The sequence below is a fragment of the Melopsittacus undulatus genome, chromosome 9, assembly GCF_012275295.1.
Source record: "Melopsittacus undulatus isolate bMelUnd1 chromosome 9, bMelUnd1.mat.Z, whole genome shotgun sequence".
Lineage (NCBI taxonomy): Eukaryota > Metazoa > Chordata > Aves > Psittaciformes > Psittaculidae > Melopsittacus > Melopsittacus undulatus.
In genome coordinates, this window is record NC_047535.1 from 1,220,233 (window position 1) to 1,241,630 (window position 21,398).

Genomic DNA, 21,398 nt, shown 5'->3' on the forward strand with positions numbered 1-21,398 from the left:
CGCGGTGCTGCGCCGCGATTGGCTGCCGGCGGTGTCAATCACCGCGGAGCCCCCGGGAGCGCCCGCCTCCGCAGTTATCAGGTTAGTGTTCGCCGCGGTGCTGGGGCTCGGGATTCCGAGCGGAGCTGGGTGAGCCCTCAAAGTCCCTCACCGCGGCGTCGGGGGGGTCTGCATCGGTGTCACTGCGAGCGGAGCCGGGGACCGCCAGCCGCGGCCATGGACATGAAGAAAAGGATCCACTTAGAGCTGCGGAACCGGACGCCCTCAGATGTAAGCAACGCAAAAATAACGATAATAATCATCACGATAATAATAAAAACCCATCCCGCGTTTATTTTTATTATCTTATTTTGGTCGCGAAGGGGGTGCGCATCCCAACCCCTCGAGGGGGAAACGGCCGCTGCCCTTGAGGTGCTTACCTGTGCGCGGAGGGGATGGGGGGCTCACCCCCATTCGGGGTGCCCCAAGCGCGTTAAGGTCTAAAGGAGGGATGCTGGGGAGCAGCGGCTGCTCCTGATCCCCCTTCCTCTTAAACCGAGCGCGATGCCCGAGGAAGAGGAGGAGGAGGAGGTGGAGGGGGGGGGGGAGGAAGGTCTACCGGGCGTTTAAATAAAATAAGTTGGTGGCTCCTCTCTCTCGTGTTTAGTTGGCAAATATTTGTGCTGGGTGCTGGGCAGGGAGAGGCCGGCGGGGGCTGCGAGCGAGTTGGAAACGGTTTAGTTTAAAGTGCGTCTTCGTTTCTTTGCAGTGATCAGGCAGGAGAGACTGGGGAGCCATATTTGTAACTTTGTAGTCCTCATGAACGCGCCCTTTCTCTCTCTCTTCCCTCTTTTCCCCTCTCTCCAGATGCTGAGAAGATAAAAAGGAAAGGAATATTTAAGGCAATGCTCGGCAGGGTTGGGTTGGGGTTTTTTTAACGGGGGGGGGGTAAGGGGGGGGGAAGCGATCGGGAATCGCCGCCGGTAACGCGAGCGTTGAATTAATAATAATAATAATAAATTATGGCACGAAATCCACGCACTCTCCACCCCCTCCATCCCCACACACGCACAAAAAGGCTGGATGTGTGCGTGTGCGTGTTTTTCTCCTCTTCCCCCCCTCCTTCTCTTCCCTTTTCCTCCGTTTCCCCCCCCCCCCTTTCCCCTGGGGCCGGACTTCAGGTTGTTGTTCCGCGGAATAAACGGGAGAGCGAGAGAAACTTTGTCAGGACAAAACCATTAATAACGCGGTGTTAATGAGCGTAATTAAACCCCACCGCGATGGTAGCGGAGGTGGTGGGGGGGGGAAGAGCAGAGCAGGCGCGGCCCCCACCGCGCCTGGCGGGGCTCGAACCCGGGTCCTCAGGGCAACGGGGCCGCCGCCGCCGCCAGGGCCCTTGCATAATGGCCGTGGAGGGCGAGGTGCGCCCCGGGCCCCGGTGAGGAAGAGGAAGGGGAGGAAGGGGGGAACGTACCTCTGAGGGGGCATGGCGGAGGCGAGGCGGCCCCGGGGGCTGCCGCTGGCCGAGCGCGGTGTCCGGGGGACAAAGACGGGCAGGCCGGTGGACCCTGCGCTTTAAAGTTTAAAACTCCTGGGCCAGGAGGAGGAGGACGGGAGAAGGAAGGGGGAGGAAGGCTCCATGCGGCCGCTGAGGCTGAGCCCCGGTTGTTGGGGCCCGAGGGGGGACGGGAACACCGAGGCCGCCCCGTCGGGCCGCCGCCGGCCCCTCGCTGCCAGCGCCACACCGCAAGTAGGACGCGGCGCCATGTTTTTTACCTCACCCCCCCCTCCCCTCGCCTCCTTCTTCCTCCTCCTCCTCCTCCTCCTCAGCCGCAGCGAGGGAACGGCCGGGTGCGGGCTTGGGAGCCGGGAGGGGAGAGCCGAGCCCCGGCCCGGCCGCTCTCCTCCGTCCCTCGGTCCCGGTGTGGCCGTGGCCGTGTGGAGGTTCGCCATGGGCGGAGGGGGCCTCCCCTTGAGCGCTGCGGGCGCCCTCTCCGACATGACTGCCAGCCGCCGGGGCTGCCATTTTGTCGCCGAGCGCGGGTGGGGAGGAGGCTGGTGACGGCCGCGGCGGGACGAGCCAGGAGGGTAAAAGAAGGCGCCTCCCCCCCTTTATTGTCAGTTTTAATTATTATTATTATTAATTATTATTTGGATTTAATTCCGTGGGTGCCGCTGTGGGAATGGGGGGAAGGTAAAGGCCGCCCCCCCCCCCCCCCCATGCTGTGGGGACCGGGCCCCGGCGGTGTGAGGTGCCCCCGGGCAGGGAGCGGGGAGAACGGCTTCTTCCTGGGCAGGGCCCTGCATGAAGTGTCTCTACTTATGGAGCTTGAATTATCATTATTTTCAATGATTTTTGGCCTTTTTCCCTTTAGTTCCGGTCCATTTTCCATCGCTCCTACTGCTGGAGGCTTATTTAGCGTTTTAAACGCAGACCTGCGGCGTAAAGACTCGATCCGAAGCGTGCTAGGTATAAACTGCAATTGGGGTTTGCTCTGCTCTGTGTTAGGCCTTAGAAAGTTGTGATGTGCGGGGCTCTTGCCCCTCAGTCAGACAGGAATCGGCATCAGTTCAATGTAACCTAAGGCTTATTGAGCCTGGCATCACTGCTTACCTGCTGGCCTTTAACTGTTGTGTGTATCCCTCCTCCCGAGGTCATCTCCTCCCTTAGCCAAAGCTTTCCAGTTTCATCTGAACAGGGATAAAGATGCCAATTGGGAATAGTTCTGTTTAGAGCCATTAATTACAGATGTGTGCACATGTGTCGGGGAGCATTAAATGCACGGTTTGAAGCCTTGTTTCTCTGCAGTACCTCTTAAAATGAAATCCAGCTAAACCCACCAAAGGCTGTAGCTAAAGGACTTGGGACTGGCGGTTAGAAGCGATCCTAATGCCGCTGTCATTTACCTATGGATTTTAGGAAGGCTGTGGGCACGAACGGGATGGTTCTGTGAGTTGTTTTCCCTGGTTGCTGCTTTGATAGATAGGTAGGATCGTTATGTTCAAACTCTTAAGCTCACTGTAAATCAATCTCAGTGAAAATAACCATGAATATACTTGTTTTGGGAGTTCTACCCTATATGCGCTCAGGTTTTGTGGTACACCTTATATAGCCTCTTATCAGAGCACAGGGGATCATGACTTCTTGTAAATCAAAGTTAGATAATGGGGTGTTGATAAGGTGGTGTGGTTCTGAGCCTAGATTGGTCTGTTAGAGCTTGCTCTGCCTCATACACTTCTTGTGTGATGCTGTGCAGCTGAGCTGGCTGCTTTGAGCTCTTAAGTCATCCTGAAAGGTTACGTGTTGGCTAATAAAACGTAATATAAATGTCCTGAAGTGGGTTATAGTGGATTGTGTATTTAAATCCTCACTGTTTTTGTATGAGCTCGCTGTCGGTGAGAGCTCTGGGGGTTTGGTGCCTGAAATCTGGTTTTCTGTGTGTTGTGCATCTACTTTGTGCCCAGAAGTTTCAACCTTTTATCCCATCAGCCTTTGTCACTCTGCTTATCTTATCAGTGGGTTTTCTATTATAATTAACTGCCTTCTGGAAATGGGTCAGATACAGTTATTTCCCATGGGTTTCCTCTGGAACCAGCAGCCTGTAGTGGTGGAACCTCTGACCTTGCAGAGGAGGAGGCTCACCTGGGTGTATTTGTGGCCATTCTTGTTCATCCCCATTGTAAACTCATTAGTAAAATGCAAAGTCTGTGGAACAGGTTCAGCACTAAGACTCTTAACCCTGGGACACAGAGATAGGCTTTTGACTTCGTGCCCCAAACTCATCTCTGGTTCACAGCAACTCACTGGTTCATTTAGACTGAGGATTTAATCCTTCATCAGCTCAAAGCTGTGGCAGTGATAAAATACTCATGGTCACAGGGAGAGTTTCCTACAGTTCTGACTGTGTTGCACTTTCAGACTTACTGTCAGTCTGATTTCTCACTGGGCTTCTGTAGGTTTTAACACTGAGGGGAAATGGGATGTGAACATCTATATAAAGTGTTCTTTCAGGTGAAGAATAGAAATAAAAGGGCTCTTTTCCTCAAGCGAGTTCCTTGTTGTGATACTTGTAAGAGCTGTAAAGAGCTTAAAGTGACACAGATCACTTCCAAAACCTGCATTTAGAAAACACTCTGGTCTTGTGTATGGGTGCAAATAGAGACTCTTTTACTTTGCCTGGGCTGAGCAACCTCAAAATGGGAAGAGATGTGAACCAAGTGGGATGGGTTGTGTCTGGGATGGCACGAGATCAGCACATACAGCTCTGTGGCATGTGCAGATTACCATGGGGTTTTGCAGACTTGCATCACTTAACTGCTGATTGAGCTGCCAGCAGGGCAGAGATGGCCCAAGAAGTAGCTGTCTCCTTTGGAAACTTCCTAAGTTTGTGTAACAGCTGCTTTTCAGGGTGCTAAGTTTCCAGATGCAAGTGCCTGTAATGAGTGGATGGATGGATGGATGGATGGATGTTAGTCTTGGAGGGACTGCAGCCTGCAGTATCAGGCTGGTGATGTGTGAGCTGTCCTCACTGAGCTTCAGACCAGTTTCAGAGCTGACTGCTGGCCTGACCAGGCAAATTCTCTTCTCTTAACCTGGACTAAGTTTTAAGCATACTAAAGGAGCTGTGAGCATAGAATTGAAAACCAGTGGGACTAAAAGTCATTGCCTCATTTTCCCCTTTCTCTGTGATGCTGCTCAAAAGTAGCAAGGGTAGGTTTTCATTTATTTAACCCTCATCTCTTGAGCATTCCCCTTTAAGCAGCACTATGTAAAGTACAGTCAAAGTTACCAAATCTGCTGTATGATTCAGGTGTGTGTCCTAATCTGGCTTGATAAAAGTGCATGAAGAGAAACAGCAGGTTTGGCTGATGTATTGTAGTCCATCAAGAAACACATCTGAAGAAAGACAGGTTTTTGTCCTGCTTCCTAAGTGAAACAAGTAGTTGAAACAAGGGGAAAAAAGAGCTTTTTAGTACAGACCTTCCAGGGTTAAGCCTAGCTGTTACAATCCACCCTTGCAGCAGGATTTGAGTGTTCTATATCAATAAATGGAATATACCTTTCTACTGTTCTGCTCTAAGGGTACACCAAAAACTCCTGAGTGTTTCAAGGTACCATTAATCATGTGCATGGATTTAGGACTTTTAGAATATCTTTATTTATCGCTGTATTTAAAAGAGCTTTTTGTCTGTGTCAGTGGTGCCTCTTTAAGTGTACATGGAATGATGGCGTGAGTATCGGTGGCTGCTCTCTTAAATTTGTACATCCCATGAGGCTGATGTTGGCTGATCTTCCCATTTCATTCATTCTATGGATTATTCCCCCCATCCTCCTACTGGTACAGGTACAATTGGAGAAGCCTGACCTATGAAAGGGGTGCGAGTGCTGCATCTTGAATGTTCTCTCAATGAATTAGAAGTCAGGGAAGGTTTAAGGGTTTTGGGGTTGGTTCTGGTTGGCACACCAGGATTCCAGGCACTCTGGAATTCCCATGCTGTGCCTGGGAGGGAGCAGGATTCGCCTGGGGTGCCAGGAAGGGAGGAAAAGGAAAGGAGGAAGGGAGGTCCTCTCCTCACCACCCACCGAGCCAGGCTTGCCATTTGTGGAACGTGGGACAGCTTTTCAGCAGTCCTGATTGACAAACAGCTCAGCTCCATGAACCAAGCCCTCTGTGTGTGCAGCGAGGTGCAAGTCTCAAGAGGGACTAGAGAGCAGGGATGGTTTTGTTGTGCTTTGGAGTGATGGGCACTTCTGGGCTATTTGTGTGACACTGCTGGACTTGTTCTGTATACAGTTTGTTCCTGTCTCCTCTCTTGCTATCCTTCAGACAAAACTGCTAGTAAATACATAGTCTGTAGTTTTGTACTGCATTGCTAAAATCAGTCCTGAAGCCCTTGTGTATGTAAGCATGACCTTTGAAATACTTCCAGTGAGGGGAAAAAAAGCCACAGTGGTTTTCCCTTACACCACTGTGTAGAAGTTGTGCTCTCTGAGTGCTCATTTGTCCATCGACTTGGTCTAGTGCACACTTTCCCTTCGAAGCCATAAAAACCCCTAGGAAAAGCTTATCTTTTCGCAAGTATGACTTGCCAATGCATTCCTCCAGCAGCTGACATCTTCAGAGACTGCTTTCTCTATTAAATATGCAGCTCTTAAAATTAGTCTTCATTTAAATGCAGTGTTCCTTTTTTCTGTGTGTCTCTTTGTTGCTGAGGGCAATTCGGAGTACGTGCAACTGAACAAACAGCGGCTCAGCTAAATGCTTCTAACTGAAGAGTTTCTGAATTAAAGGTGCAGTGGGATCTTATGTTTTGCTTCTGGTTTATTTAATAATAGCTGGCAGTGAATGAAGAGCACTTGGGATGCGGCATCAGACACTCTGTTTGTCAAATACAGAGACAGTGAGACGTGGAGCTGAAGGGACCTAGGCAAAGTCACTCTTCCCAGCCAGGAGCAGAGTGAGATGATACCAGTTGTAGGAAAGAGAAGCAAGTAACATTAATGTGAACATTAAAAAACATTAATGCAAGATCAAGCCATTTAATCAGATATTTAAACCAGAAATATTTGGAGTTTTTACAGAGTTATGCTGCTAACAGTAGAAACAAACCTGAAAGTAGCTACATGCTTTTGAATGAAACAGCTTTCCCTGTTACTGGAGCGTGTTCTCCATTCGTTAATTACTGTGTTGCTTATGCATATGGCTATACTGACCCTTGTAAATGTGTGAAAGTGTATTTGTGTGACTCATGGGGTTTCTTGGTTGGGGGGATGTCTTTTTTGAGGGAGAATAATCTGCCTTTGTCTTCCTGGAAGTTTCTGAGTGCTGGAGATGCCTCATAATTAGATAAAAAGATGTAGCCAGAACTGCCAAGCCTCTTCACCCTTCTGCCACTCATGCGTTTCACTTGGACCTTTAGTTTCTCATAGAACAGAGCAAAGGCACGTAAAATGAGTTGGAGCCATATGTAGTGCTCTCAGGGTTTATAGCTCTGCTATGTAAAATATTAAGAGGGGAGTAAAATATAAATGTATTGATATTGAGCCAGATTTTTTCTGAGCTGTGCAAGCAGCCTCTGAACACGGAGCAGGTTTGACTTAAAGAAATAAATAAATGGCATATAACAGCAGTCAAACAAAGCAACTCATTTCCCATCTCTCCTCCCCTGCTCCTTTCCCTTTGCTTTAAACTGGTCCTTTGCTGCATCACTTTGAACTTGGGTACAGTGATTTAACAAGCTGCTGGAGCCCAAACTGTGACAGATGTCTGCAGACATGCCCCTGTTGTCACTGCATCGCAGTCCCTAAGCAAATGTTTTCACGCAAGTCCTTTATTGCACCCTGGGGTAAATCTGAGTTCCTTTATCATGTGATTGATGGATCAACTAAATTAAATACAAAGCTCTTGCTGGGATATAGACAGAGGGTAAACCTGGATGAGAACCATGGCATTATAGTTCAGGGACAGCAGTAACAGGATCTGTGTGTAGCGGTGTTCGTAGTGAAGGCACCAAAACTGGATCAGTACAATGCTGGAAGTTTAATTTTGGGCTTTAAAACCCTCTGCTGAAGTGTTCCAAGGTATTGGGAGTTGCCAAGAAAGAGATGCAGAAGAGGAATTCTAATACGAAGGTTTGGAGTTGCGTCATTTTGAGCAACCCTAGATGAATTTTGAGGTCCAGGAGTAGTTTCATGTGACCTTGTTGCAAGAATTTGGGAGTTCCAGCTTGGTTGAAGTGGTATAAAATAGGCAAAAGAGCTGGAAGTGGAGCAGGTCGCTGTTGACCCAGGCTGTGCTGGAAGCTGTTGCGTTCAGCACTTGTGAATTGCTCAGTATCAGAGAGGCCAACGTGCTGGTGGAAGGGATACCTTTGTTCCAGTGTGGGGAAAATCCTATAAACTTCAGCCTGGGGGGAAGTCTCATAAACTGGAGCCTGAACTGCTTTGAAGTCCTGACAAGCATTTGGCATTCAGCGATGCTTGGACATGGTATCCATGATGGTGGTAATGGAGCAGTGCTCACAATTACAAGGTAGACTTGCTAATCCCGTCCAGTCCTCCCCAGTTGTCAGTCACTGCCCCTGCTAATGCAGTTCTCAAGTGCTCTGGCTGCTCCGTGTCTTGCCTGTATCTCAAGGGAAGTGGTTTGTGATACATGGCCATTTTTTGCTCAACGTTTCTCCCTGCCCCAAGATGGGCAGATTCTTTGCTCATTGCAGGGATGACCAGAGCCTGTGATAAATAGATGGTCCTTAGCTATCTAGTTTAAGACATGTGCTATAGGTTAAATCTCAGATACTTGTAATAAAGCCTAGAAAGGACTTAAAATCCCAAATCACATATTGGTTTGATAAGGAAAAAAGCTCGCCTGCCTTTATTCTGGTTTGCTTTCTACTTGTGCATCTCAGGGGAGGAAGAGGATGTCAACTCTATTGGAATTTCCCTTCCCTATTAAATTTACTTCTCTCTGTGGGCAGATCCTCATCCCGGAGCATCTCCACTGAGCTGCCCAGGAGGAGCAGCTGGGGACTGCTCTGTGGAAGAGGAGTCTCCCATGGCTTGGAGCCAGTGCAGTGGCTGCCACAGCACCTGCCTCTGTCCCTGCCTGCCTGCAGGCAGCATGCCAGGGTAGGAGAAGCCTGAACAGCTCCTAAGGTGGGTCTTAGTTGATGTGCAGCAGCCCAGTAGCTGTGCTGATGTGGACAAGGGGGTTGTTATGTGCTGCTTTTCACCAGGAGCTGGACCTCTGCCCTGTGTTTATATCACAGGAGGCTCTAATGTAGCTAGAGATCAGTCTTGAATGCAGGTGGCAAATGGCATATGGTGCTGTCTTTATTAAAAAATGCATGAAAGTTCAGTTCTTCAAGTTGGTTACGTTCTGATGGTCACATTAGAGCAGAAGTTGCATCCTGTCTTTGAGCCTTCAGAGCAGCTTTGTTATCCCAAGGTGTGAAGTAAAGTTTGTCAAGCATTTGTTGGCCTAGTCACCTTCCAGATAGTATCTGACATGGAAATTCATGCAATATGTATCTCCTGCAGTAATAACTTTAGGGGAAGCTTGTAGCATGAGCGTGGGGAACATCATATCCATACCATCACTGTGGAGCTAAGCATGAGTGATGGGCTCCTGCAAGACTTGGGCTGTTACCTTAAGCTTTGTCAAACCCATGCCTTCCCCAGCAATTGGACATTGTGACTGGAGGGCTGGCTTCTCTTAACCAGCAAACTGAATGGCATAGAAACCTGAGGAGATCCGTTTCTGCTCAGGGATCCCCAGATGTGCATGAGTACAGATCTAGAGTACAGTGCAAGAACTCACACAGCTCTTGGCAGTGTGGTTGCAGTAGACAGCAGTGGTCATTCTTTTCTGTGGAGCAGGGCAAGGCTTTGCAGGGACTGTGCAGGTTTTGAGACCACAGAACCACCAAAGACAGAAACCAAATGTCTTGAAGAAATGTTTTGTGTCTAGGAGAGAATAAAACTGTCTCTGCTTTCAGAATTCATTTGGATTTTGCTTCCACTTTGCACAACAGGCTTCCCTTGCTCTTACCTCCTTCCTTTCCACAGCTCTGCCCTCTTCTAAGTGAGGTTTCCACTGGATTAAGAGGTCTGAAGGACTCCTACCCATGCTCCTCTGGATCATTTGGTTGGGAGCTGTGCAAGACAGGTGTTAACACCCTGATCTTTACCTGCTTTTTTCAGTAAGAATGCCACGTAGCGGGATATTCCTGTCCTTGGGGTACCATATGCAACGTGCACTTCAAAAGCATCTGGTCCATTGTGCTGAAAATGAGATGTTGCAGCCTTTGCTGTTCCTGCTTTTAAAGCCTGCAGAATGGTGTTTGTACTTGTAAATTTGCCTTTTATCTTTTAAAATCATATTCACAGCCATGTCCTTCTGTCACCTTGTTAAGCCTTCACTTACAGGCTGGGATTTGGGAACTTAGTACCAAGGTTATGGATCTCCCTGCCCGGGGGTTGGAGGCTTTCTGAAGGAGAGACTTCGCCTTTTTACCTGTTAGGTTGGAAATGCAGATTTAAGGTTAAGGTGGTTAATAGTTGTCTGTGTGTAATTATGTTGTATTGATAGTGCTTGTGTTGCTAACTGGAGAGTGTGGTCCCTTCAGGGAGGCAGGGGCAGGTCTGCCAGGTACTGTGCACAGCCAGTGAGACCCAGATGTCACCAGTGATGAATCCTAGGAAATCCAATGGTTGCTTACCCATCCATGGTTGTTTGTCCTTACCCCAGGAACAGGTTGGAGTCTCTCAGTAGACCTCATGGCTATATTAAGGATGTCATATATGCATTTGGGAACGCAGCTCAGTGCAGTAACCGTACTAGGAAGTGGGTAAGAGTCTCTGGTTATCAAGGAGGCAGTAATATAGAGTGCGGTGTTGTGGAGGTTGTGAAGAGATACCCAGGATGCTGTAATCCACAGTAACAGTGCAGTGTGTGCTAAGAGAGAAGTGATGTCATGTGCTGAAAGTGCCTGGGACCATCAGAAATAGAACTGGGGATGACCACAGGAGAACAGGTCTGGGGCACATGGTCTGAAGAGTGTGTTGGAGAAGCAGCAGCCTCCTTGCTTACGTGCGGCTGCTGAAAGCAGGACTGATACCAGCAAACCACAGAGCAACGCTCAAGCAAGAGCAGGAGGCAACCAGGAAGCACCTGTTCTGGCAGATGGCACCCACCAAGGCAAGGGGGGAACAGGGGCAGCAGAGCCATGGGCCACCCCAGGAGTCCAGAGGACCAGGCAGAGGGCAAGTGGGGCGAGGAGCACTCAGCAGTTGAAGCTGAACAATCCCTACCCCAGCACCTGATGATGCCTTATCACAAGTGCTGTTGAAGACATGGGTATGTGCGATGGGAACCAACCTGGCCACCTGCATGGTAGGTTTCCTGCTAGGTGTTCACCTGCAGGTGCCTTCATGGCTGCTTAGGTGAGTATTGAGGTGTTGTTTGCAGTGATGCGTTGCCTGTGGTGTGTTCCTCACTAAAGAGAAGTTTTGGGGGAAGATAAGTATAGGTTATGTGGCTTGTCTGTACTAGCACTTACATTAGTACTTGCTCCAGTTAGTGCTTTGATTTGCTTATGCGTTGTGGTATAGGCAGTGATAAGGGTAACGAAGTTGCATCTTCTTGTCTTTGATGCAGCTAAGCACAGATTAGCTGAGGACACTTATTCCCTTAGCTTCTCTCTCCACATGTGTTCTGGTTGTCCTCCCTAATTCCGACTACTCATCTACGTGTCTGTAGTATTAGAGGCTGCAGTGTGATACAACTGAATTGGTTCAGACCAGCAGAGGCCTGCTCATTTCCTTCAGGCATACAAGACTCAAAGGGTGCTCGCCCAGGCTGCTTGCATCAGGCAGAAGTTTGTTCTGTGTTTTGGTGACAGAAGATGAGAAAAGAGATGTAAGAACTGTAGTCTTACTGTGTGTTTTCAGGGAAGCTCAGTAGATGTTTGGAAAGTGATTCAGGAGCTGGAATTTTCCTTAAGATTACAAAGACTTCTCAAAAACAAACAAGGAATAGGATTTTAGTCCTTCTGTCATACTTCTGTGGTAGTGAGCTGGTTTAGATGGAATGTAGCTTTACTAAGGTCACCTTTCCACTTCTCCCTCTCTGTATACTGACGCAGTTATGTGCTTGCTGTCAGGGCTGTAGTGTGCCTGGATGAGGCCCAGCATCCTCACAAGGGGGCTAAGGTTGGAGAAGAGACCTCTGTGCAGCAGCCAGCCTGTTGGAAAGGTGCCCTGTTAATAAGGGGGGCAACAGCACTGCCCTCCAGATAGCTGCAAACCAGCAGGCCTTTGAGGAGGAGAAGGCAGATCGGAGTGGAAGGGGAGGAAAGCAGGGTGAAGAGGACTTGCAGGCTGAGAGGCTGTGGGTCATTTTAGTGCTTACAACAACTGTATAAGCTGGTGTAGTTTGTACTGCTTGTACTGCGTGCAGGAGAATTGGGTTTGATGCAGCAATGAGCGTGCACGTGGCAGTGAGTGGGGAAAAGTCCCACACATGCTGTTGATCCTCCTTTTGCACATGTATTTCCTATGGGATTCTTAAATCTAGAAGTTAAAGCCATCTTAGTTTTGATTTTAGTTTTACTTTGTGTAGTCACATTCATTCAGAAGCAGTGCAGTGTGTTAATACACCTCTGACCACATCAGCACTGAAAGTATGTTGCTGTGGCTGAACGTGTGGGGCAACGGGAGCCTGTGCTCTGCTCCTTCCTAAACAAGCTCTTTGACTCTACCGCTTGCAAACCTGGCCAGATTCATTCCATGATAGGTTCCCCATGGGGTCGTTCTGACTGTGCCATTGCCCAGTATCTCGGTGCTGTGCACAGTGAAGGGAACATGGCAGTTCTGTATCAAAGTTTTCTGTAAAGCCTTAAAAAGCAAACTAAAAGTAGAAGCAAATTAAAGGGATTTTCTTATGCATCCATGGCTTTTTCCAGCTCCCCCTCAAATCTCTATCCCTGAAGGAGCTTTGTCCGGTTCCCCCTTTGCCTCTCCTCCATCCTTGGGGAGGATGAAGGGATGCATGTCCCCCCTCCTGGGGTACGAGCAGATGCACTTACTCCCTCACTGTGAGGTTTAGGTGCTGCTTCACTCCGTGCCTTTGCTCTGCTGCATAGCTCAGAGCCAGCACTGACTGCACACTGTGCTGGCTGCTGCAGCTGCAAGCATTGTCCCTCCCTGAACTCCCCTCCTGCCTTGCTTCATCTTCCTACGTGTGCTCTTGCAAACTTCCTTTGCGGAGGGGATGAGGCAGAAAAACGACCTTGTGCTCTGCACAAGCGGTAGCTTCTCATATGGAGACCAGGCCCTTTCTGCAGAGAGCCTCCTGCAGCACAAGCTCCTTTGCCCTCCTTGCTCTGTGTCTGTAGGTGGGTGCTTGGATGAGCTGCCTCGCTGAGCAGGGATGATAACGGGGCAGGCAGGGCCATGCTGTGCTGGTGAGGAGGGACACAGATAGCGGGGAAAGCAGCTGCTGGATGGGCTCAGTTTGGGGTGGAGCTTCTTGCATTTAACTTCGTTGTCGCTGGAGGATCCTGATACTTGGATACTGGTACAGGCAGGGGATATGTGTGTTTGCCTGGAGAATGGCTTTCCTGCTGTCTACATTCCAAAGCACGAAGGCTTTATTGCAGTTTGTTTGGGTTTTCTTTCTCTCCCTCACTGGAATGGATGTAATTGGGATGAGGAGCATTTGCCTTGGTCTTTGAGTCCTTCTAACCCGCCTAAAATTCTTCTGGAAGACTATTGTGTAGTCATTCCCTATCAGGATTCTTCTAGGAAAATTGTGGAGTCTTGGAAAATGTATTTCCTGTCTAACGCTGATCCTCCTACTCTCAATGAATCACTTGTGCTCTCGTGTTGCTTTGGGCTCCCTTCCCTATTGACTTCAGTGCTGGGATTTAATTAGAAACCTCGGGATGTTGTTTGGAGCTGTAGAACTACACAGGATTCTTCTCTGTGCAGTGGGATTACACTCATAAAAAATTAAGAAAATTAAATATTTGCATATTAACTGTCCATGCTGTGAGCTGAAGGGCTGCTTCATGGGTCTGCATACGCCGCTCCTGCAGACTTCTTTTATCCCATCCCCGGTGTAAAGCAGCATTCCCTCCCTTTCCAATCCTGTAAACAGACCTTGTGCATGGGATGGGGTCTGTAGTACACAGAAGGGGGGGTTTCCTGGGGGAGAAGTCAAAAAACCAACTAGAAGAGGGGAGATAGAGATTAAACATTAGACAGCTCTTCCCTGTGAGGGTGCTGAGGCGCTGGCACAGGGTGCCCAGAGAAGCTGTGGCTGCCCCATCCCTGGCAGTGCTCAAGGACAGGTTGGACACAGGGGCTTGGAGCAGCTGCTCCAGTGGAAGGGGTCCCTGGGTTGGAGCTGGAGGAGCTTTGAGGTTCATTACAGCACAAACCAGTCTATGGGTGTTCCCCACATGGGTGAGCCCTTCCTGTGGAGTCACAGCTCTCAGTGTCAGAACTTCCCCAGAGACTCCCGTTAGCAGCTAAGGGACTCGAATCCCATAAGTCTGGCCTAGCTTAGGGTGAAAAAGAGCAGTTTTATTCAGGGAGGGGTGTATTTAGGGGCTCTTTTGCATCGATGCTGTTATTCTGTGTCCGTTGGGGATCACACCTGCAAGAAGAGCTGTACTCTGTTTAGAAACAACAAAACCTGGTGTTCACTTGCTGGGGCTGTCAGCTTCGGCTGTCAGGCAGCTCCTCTGCTGCTCAGCCCCATGGGGGCATTATCTTCACCTCTCCCTTTGAGCCTCCCCACTGCAGCAGGCTGAGGAAGATAAGGGGTGCAGTGCTGCAGCTGAAGGATGCTCTCAACCTCCCTGCCAGCACCAGCTGACACAACCCCTTGTAGTTCCCTAAGGAAGGACTTGCTTCTGTGAAGATCTTCCCCTGAAACACCATCATTAAGCTGCCCTAACAGGAGGGCTTGAGGTCTGACTGCAGCAGGACCTGGTTTAGGATCACCAGTACCAGCTTCGGGTTTCGAGAGGGTGTGAGCACACAGTGATCTCTCCACGCTTGAAAAGCTCAAGTAGTGTTTTACACTAAGAAAGAAGCTATTTTAACAACTGCTGATAGGTTGTAATAGGACCAGTTGTACAGGGTGTCAAAGTTGTAGGTGAGCTTAAAAATAAATAGATTGGTTTCATGTTCCTTAGAATGCGCATTGCTTGCAGTCACCAGAGACAGTGCTGCTTCTAACCAGTACATCGGGTAAGCTGGGATGAATGGGTTTGAACTGTTCATGTTGATCGAACAACAAAGGGTAGACAGCTGAAGCAAAGCCAAATACCTGTGTTCCTGAAACACTGCTAAACCAGAACTCCTTTCAGTTTTACCTCATCTGTGTCATTCTTTGCTTGTGAGTGAAATCTGCATCTTCCGTGCAGGACAGAAGGTCTTACGTGTTGTTTGTGGTGTTGTCTTTGCAGGTTAAAGAACTTGTTCTTGACAACTGCAGGTCGTACGAAGGCAAAATCGAAGGCCTTACAGATGAGTTTGAAGAGCTGGAATTCTTAAGTACAATCAACGTAGGCTTAACCTCAGTTGCAAACTTACCAAAGTTAAACAAACTTAAGAAGGTAAATGCAATGTCCTGTGTCATATCCCTCCCTCTTTGCACTGTACCGCATCTGTGAAGTTGTTGCTCGTGTAAAAAGTGATGTATCTGACCCCACTGCTTTGTGATCCGTGTTTGCACTAAAAACTCAAGACGTTTCTGTGCCTTTCAGCTCGAGTTAAGCGACAACAGAATCTCAGGAGGACTGGAAGTGTTGGCAGAAAAGTGTCCGAACCTCACACATCTAAATCTAAGCGGCAACAAAATAAAAGATCTCGGTACAATAGAACCTCTGGTGAGTTGATGCCATACAGGGTGGAACAAACCCCATTTGGTGATGAGTAGGGGCATTATGGGCTTGGAAAGCCTGCAGAAACTTGTGGTGGTGTCTTTAGCGCTTATCTCTAGGGCCAGGTTGCTGTGGGCTCAGCCTGCCCCGGGTCTCTCCTCTGCCCTGCCCTGGGGCTATGCCGGCAGTGAGCGGCTGCTTCCCTCTAGTGGCTGCTGGGGCTGGGCTCTGCCCATGGGTGCTGTGGGAATCACCCCTGCTTTCCATGCTGATGTGGGCTGTGGGGCTGTCTCCACATGCTCGAGCTTGGTGTGTTCTCCCTAGAGAGCTGGGTCTAAAATACCAGCCACTGCTTCTGCCCAAGGGTGCAGCATCGTGGGGGGGACCAGCTGCAGCCCGTGTGCCTCTGTACTGGGCGTGCTTGCTGCAGCTGGGCAGAGGTTGCTGCTGGTTTCCATTACCTCTCCTGCTCATGGTCATTACACTTCTTATTTCAAGTGCTGAGATCAGGTTTGCCAGGTTGCAGTTCATTCCAGTTGATGGAAAGTTCCTGAAAAGCATCCAAGTGTCAGTTCTGGTGGTGCTGGTTTTGAGTTTGTGGTTTGTGTGCCCTTTGCTCTCTAGGAATGAAGAGGTTTGCTTCATGCTTATTTCCCAAATGCTTCCTTTCAAAATGTCTCAAGGAGCAGTTATCATCTTGGATCTCCTTTCCTGCAGCAGAAGGGGAGAACAGAGCTGTTAAAGTCATGTAGCAAACAGATGAGAGAGAGGATTGTTGCTGCTCCCAGTTTCAGGCTTATTGTTTTCTTGATGTCACTGTTGCTCTACACTCCAGAAGGGAGATATTTCTTAAGATCTGATACAAATTCTCAGCTGCTTGTGCTTTTATTGTCAGTACTTTGGAGTGCTGCAGGCAATGGAGACCATCTCCTACTCCTATTCAATTCCCTAATGGGAACCCAATTTCTTAGAATCCCAAACTGGTTTGGGTTGGAAGAGACGCTAAAGCTCACCCCATTCCAAACCCTTGCCATGGGCAGGGACACCTTCCACTGGAGGAGGTTGCTCCAAGCCCCGTGCAACCCCAGTGATACTTCCAAACATCACTATTCTACTTGTGAGATACTAAACTTGAGAGTATTTTCCACTCTCAGGTACTGAAACAGGCTTTGCACATTTCTGTTCCATGCCAGCTTAGCAGACAAAACCCCAAGTGACCTTTTAGTCATGGCAAGCTCTTGAGCACATGAACTTTGGCTGCTGTTGCATGAGTTTGTGCAGCCCTGAACTTGAACCTTCTCTTTCTTTGCAGAAGAAGCTAGAAAACCTGAAGAGTCTAGATCTTTTCAATTGTGAGGTAACCAACTTGAACGATTACAGAGAAAACGTGTTCAAGCTCCTCCCGCAACTCACATACCTCGATGGCTACGACCGGGATGACAAAGAGGCACCAGACTCTGATGCAGAGGGCTACGTGGAGGGCTTAGACGACGAGGAGGAAGATGAAGATGGTATGTGAATTGTGCTACTTAGTGTACGTAAGTTAAAAGATCAATATGCTGCCTAGTACATTTTGCTTCCAGCTCTGACTTGTTGGCAAGAAAAGGGTGTTCTCAGCAGCTCCTTCCTGACTGATGTAAAGGAGAAGTACCTCAGTGTCCTCTGAAGGAACGAGGGGAAAGGAGATGGGCAGGGCCTGAAAGAGCTACTTTCTCAGTCTTATCCCTAGTGAAAGATCGGGATGACAAAGAAGCACCGGACTCTGATGCAGAGGGCTACGTGGAGGGCTTAGACGACGAGGAGGAAGATGAAGACGGTATGTGGATTTGTGCTACTCGGTGTATGTAAGTTGAAAGATTGATACGCTGCCTGTGGTGTGTTTTGCTTCCAGTTCTGACTTGCTGGCAGGAGAAGGGTGTTCTCAGCAGCAACTTCCAACTGATGGAAGTATCTCAGTGTCCTCTGAAGGAACAGGGGGGAGGGAGATGGGCAGGGCATGAAAGAGCTACTCAAGTCTTATCTCTAGGCCATAGAAGAAAGGGCTCAGGAGGAGGAGTAAGACACTGAAAGAGCTCAGGGAACTGTAAACTCCAGGGGATGAGAGCATAAAGCAGAAACAGGTGGGAAAGGATGGTGTGCACACGCTGCAGTTTTCCAGGAACAATATGCTCAGGGAAGTGTGAGCAGTGGTGTAGAGCTGATGGAGAGGGTTAGGGTGGAGAACCAGACCAGGCATGGGGAAAAAGGGCTGAGTCAAGGAATTCAGGGAAGGAGCCAAGGCATTAGTAGGAGTCTGAAGCTGCTCTGTGGGGACAAAATAAGCTACTTGAGATGAGGCAGAAGAGAGTGTACGTACTGCAGTCTGCCTGGGGCAGCTCTGTGAAAGGCACTAACAAAGGAGCAGCTTTGTAGGGTTGGAAAGCACACGGTGGGCCCCAGTGTGGTGCAGGTGCCATTGCAGCTCCCCACAGACTGCCCTCGGAGGCACCATGTACCGGTCGGATGAGTTTCTGGCTGGGTTTGGGGAATTTGCTAGACTCTTCAAACCCAGCTGCACAGCAAAAGCAGAATAGCTGGACTTGCACTTTCCCCTCGAGTGCTGAGTGTGGGCTCTGGGGAGAGCAGCGAGCGCTGCAGTAGTGCCTGGCAGAGGCTGCCTTCAGCAGGGACTGGCTCTCATCACAGCACAAGTCTGGGCCTGCTTTGAGCTGCATGAACAACCTCCAAAACACCATTCCTGCAGCTTGGAAAACGCTTTCTGGTTTGTTGTTTTGGCTGATTCCCTTTGTAAAGAGATTGCAAACCCAGACAGTGGATGGTGTGTGACCCTTTTGTGTAGCTCTGGTGGTATAAAGGCGAGGGGGTGTCCCTGGGGGAGGGCTCCCAGTGCATGGTTGGCTTGTAAAGTTCTGCCTTATCCCTGGTGGGAGCAGATGGGCACTTACAGATGAAGAGCTGTAAGAGTCCCACGGGCTCAGAAGTGCATGTTAAGAGGTGGGAACAGGAGCAGCTGAAGCAGAAGCAGTCCTGAGGTGCCGTCACTTACTGTCAGGGCCCTGAGAGCCCTAAAGCAGCTCAGACTGTGGGTACAGCTGCCACACTACCCTGTCGCTAGGCTAAAGAGGCCCAGGACCACGTTTAGCTCTGTCTAGCAGCTGGAGAGCTGCTTTAATTCTGTGCTGCCCTTGAGCAGTGCTTTCAGTTTGCTCCCTGTGTCGATAGGAGGTCAGATCTCAGGTGGCAGTATTGGGGGGGAAGTAAACTTTAAATGTCTGAGTGGTTGATCTTGTTTGACTATAGAAGAGGAGTATGATGATGACGCTCAGGTAGTAGAAGACGAAGAAGACGAGGAGGAAGAGGAGGAAGGAGAAGAGGAGGACGTGAGCGGAGAAGAGGAGGTAAGGATTTACGCAGTTAATAATGGGTGTGGAATGAGTATGCTCTAACTGGGAATAGCTGAGTAAGAAATGGACCAAGTATTGGAGGCTTTCACTACTCGAAGACTGTGTTTGCTTTTTAAGTGGAGAAGCATGGCTGTGGGGGTGGCTTTGAGGCGTGCCTGTCTATGAGCCAGCTGCCATCTAGTGACCATTGACATGAAATCATCCTGTTTATTGAGCTGATGTCAAAAATACCATCAGGAGCATCTGCAGGTCTGGTTTGTGGGGCCTTTGAAGACAAGAGAGTAGCACATGAATCACTGACCCTGGGCTCTCAGAGCAAGGTTCCTTCTTGGGCCTGTACCTTGAGATCCTTCCAGGATGCTTTAATTCTTTGTGTGGTCCAGCTTATGTTTGTACAGTGTGCTGAGCTGGTCACAGGCTGCTGAGACTTTGCTGTTAGCACAGCCATTGGGATGGGGCTGAACTTCGACTGTAGGTGATTGTATTACCTGAACTTCAGCCAAACAGCCTTAGCTACTTGACTGCCATTGTGGAGTGGTTGAAAGCCTCTTCCCAAAACCAACAGCAGCTCCTCAGGCTCTCCTTGAGAACACGTACCTTCTCCTACAGACCAGTCATCAAACTCAGGATGTCAGAACAAAGTCTGCGGTTACATAGCAGCATATATATACTTATAAAGCCATTTTCTTGCTGCAGATTTGAAGGTAGATGTGGCTGTGAGGGTTGCCTCTGATTTTCTGCACTGAAACATCTGGAAGGTCATGGGAAGGGTCTGCCTTTTGTTTGGTTTCAGGTTAAGATACTTCAAGGACTTTCTCTCTGTTGCAAAATGCTGTTGGATATTGACAGACTGGGGAAGAACTTGCACCAAACCCAGCTCTTTTAACCCTTCCTTTTCTCTCCAAATCCAGGAGGATGAAGAAGGCTACAACGACGGAGAGGTAGATGATGATGAAGACGAAGAGGAGCCCGGTATGGCAGCTGTTTTTACTAGAGATAAAAATACTGGTTTTGAAAGTGAATTCCCCTTTTCTGTGCTCCTGCTGTCTGAGAGCCAGGCAGCTGCCCCAGCAGGAGCCTGTTGAACCTGCTCAGTTCCTCAGCAGCGTGAGGGAGCCCTAGTCTAACCCCAGTTGTGTTTTGTTTCCTAGACGAAGAACGGGGACAGAAGAGAAAACGAGAACCTGAAGACGAAGGGGATGAAGATGACTAAACTGAATAACCTATTTTGACAATTTCCTATTGTGATTTGACTGTTTTTACCCTGTATTTCCCCTTCCCACACCCCCAACCTTTATTCCCCCCTTTTATTTTCCCCCCTTTTTATTTTCTGATTGTAATGTTGCTGTGGGAACGAGAGGGAGCAGCAGACTGGGTGGGCAAGGGAATAAAATACTATTTTTACTGCCACTCCTCCTCCTCTTCATTTGAAACCCTTTTCTTTTTGTCCCTCTCTTAGTCCCAGTAACTGCAATAGTAAGTATAAACCAAGTGGTAATTTGTTTCTTATTATTGGAGTGGATAGCTTGAGATCCTGAAAAAGAGGAAAAAAGTAAGTGGAAGAGAACCCCAAATATACCTATTTGGAATAACATTGGTTCGTTGGGATTTTGCCACCGCTGCCAGTCACTAAATACATGGGAAGCATATTTTTGGGGGATGCTGCAAATTGAGGCCCCGCATCATCCCCCCACAGCAACGGGGGTGAGAATGGCATCTGGATCAAGTGATTTCTTTGTTGCCTGTCCGTCAATGACTGCCATTTTCAGCCAACGCTTTCCCTGCTTTTGTAGGTACCTTTTCTTTTGCTCTTTGTAAATAGTGACCAAATGGGTTTTGTTGGGGTTTGGTTGGGTTTTCTCTTTGTTTTGGGGGGGAGGGGGGTGTTGTTCCTTTGGATCTGGTTTGTGGGGTGAAGTTGCATATTTGCAGTCCCTCCTCTTCCTCCCTGCCCTGTGTGTTGTGTTTTCCTTTCTGTTGATTTGGAGGGGGGGTGTTCTTTTTCCTTTGGCTAGGGTATAGCCAAGACACTGAAAATGGCAGGCATTTAAATATATATATAAATATATATAAAAAGTGTTCCTAATCCCTGAGTTACTAGTGAAATGAATCTGACACTTGTAATAAAACGAGATGTTTCAACCCTTTTCAATAAGGTGTGTACTATTTTGGTCTGTAATCTATAACACCTAGTCGATTTGAAGTGATGAGAAACTACTTCCACTTGTGCTATATACTTGGAGACTTTTTACAAACCTAAAGCCAGGAGGCAGTTCAGCAGGTAGGGTAGGAGGTTTCTTTTCATACACTCAAGCACGAGATACTAATACAAAGTTGTATTTTCTTACCTAGTGGAAGTCAGTAAAATGACTGAAAATGCCTAGTGAATGTACAGTTTTACTTTCATATCCCTCTTTAAAACAGCTTTAGAAGTGACTTGTATTTCCTAGTCAATATTTCATCTGTATAAATACATTTGCAACAGTTTCGGGTTATTTTTCTTTTGGTTGGTTGTTGGTTTTGGTTTTGTTTTCTTTTTTTTTCCCAGAAGAGCCAAACTTTTGAGTTTTATGTCTGTTTGTCATTGAATTTCAATAAATCTTTTGATACAAGTTCTCT

General features: G+C 48.4%; 1 protein-coding gene across 1 annotated transcript; it reads left to right on the top strand.

Annotated features, from left to right (window-relative positions):
- The first annotated feature begins 10 nt into the window (after positions 1–10).
- Positions 11–21,263, top strand: ANP32A (acidic nuclear phosphoprotein 32 family member A). Its single transcript, XM_013128755.3, has 8 exons — positions 11–270; positions 14,959–15,108; positions 15,259–15,381; positions 16,688–16,886; positions 17,093–17,191; positions 18,676–18,773; positions 19,691–19,751; positions 19,931–21,263. Exons 1-8 carry the CDS (start codon positions 217–219, stop codon positions 19,990–19,992), a joined length of 846 nt encoding a protein of 281 aa, XP_012984209.1. The 5' UTR covers positions 11–216; the 3' UTR covers positions 19,993–21,263.
- Positions 21,264–21,398: the final 135 nt, after the last annotated feature.

Coding starts and splice junctions, on each gene's coding strand:
- ANP32A (XM_013128755.3), top strand. CDS start 217: ATGGACATGAAGAAAAGGATCCACTTAGAGCTGCGGAACCGGACGCCC. Junction 271..14,958: donor GGAACCGGACGCCCTCAGAT/GTAAGCAACGCA, acceptor TTGTCTTTGCAG/GTTAAAGAACTTGTTCTTGA. Junction 17,192..18,675: donor CGAGGAGGAAGATGAAGACG/GTATGTGGATTT, acceptor GTTTGACTATAG/AAGAGGAGTATGATGATGAC.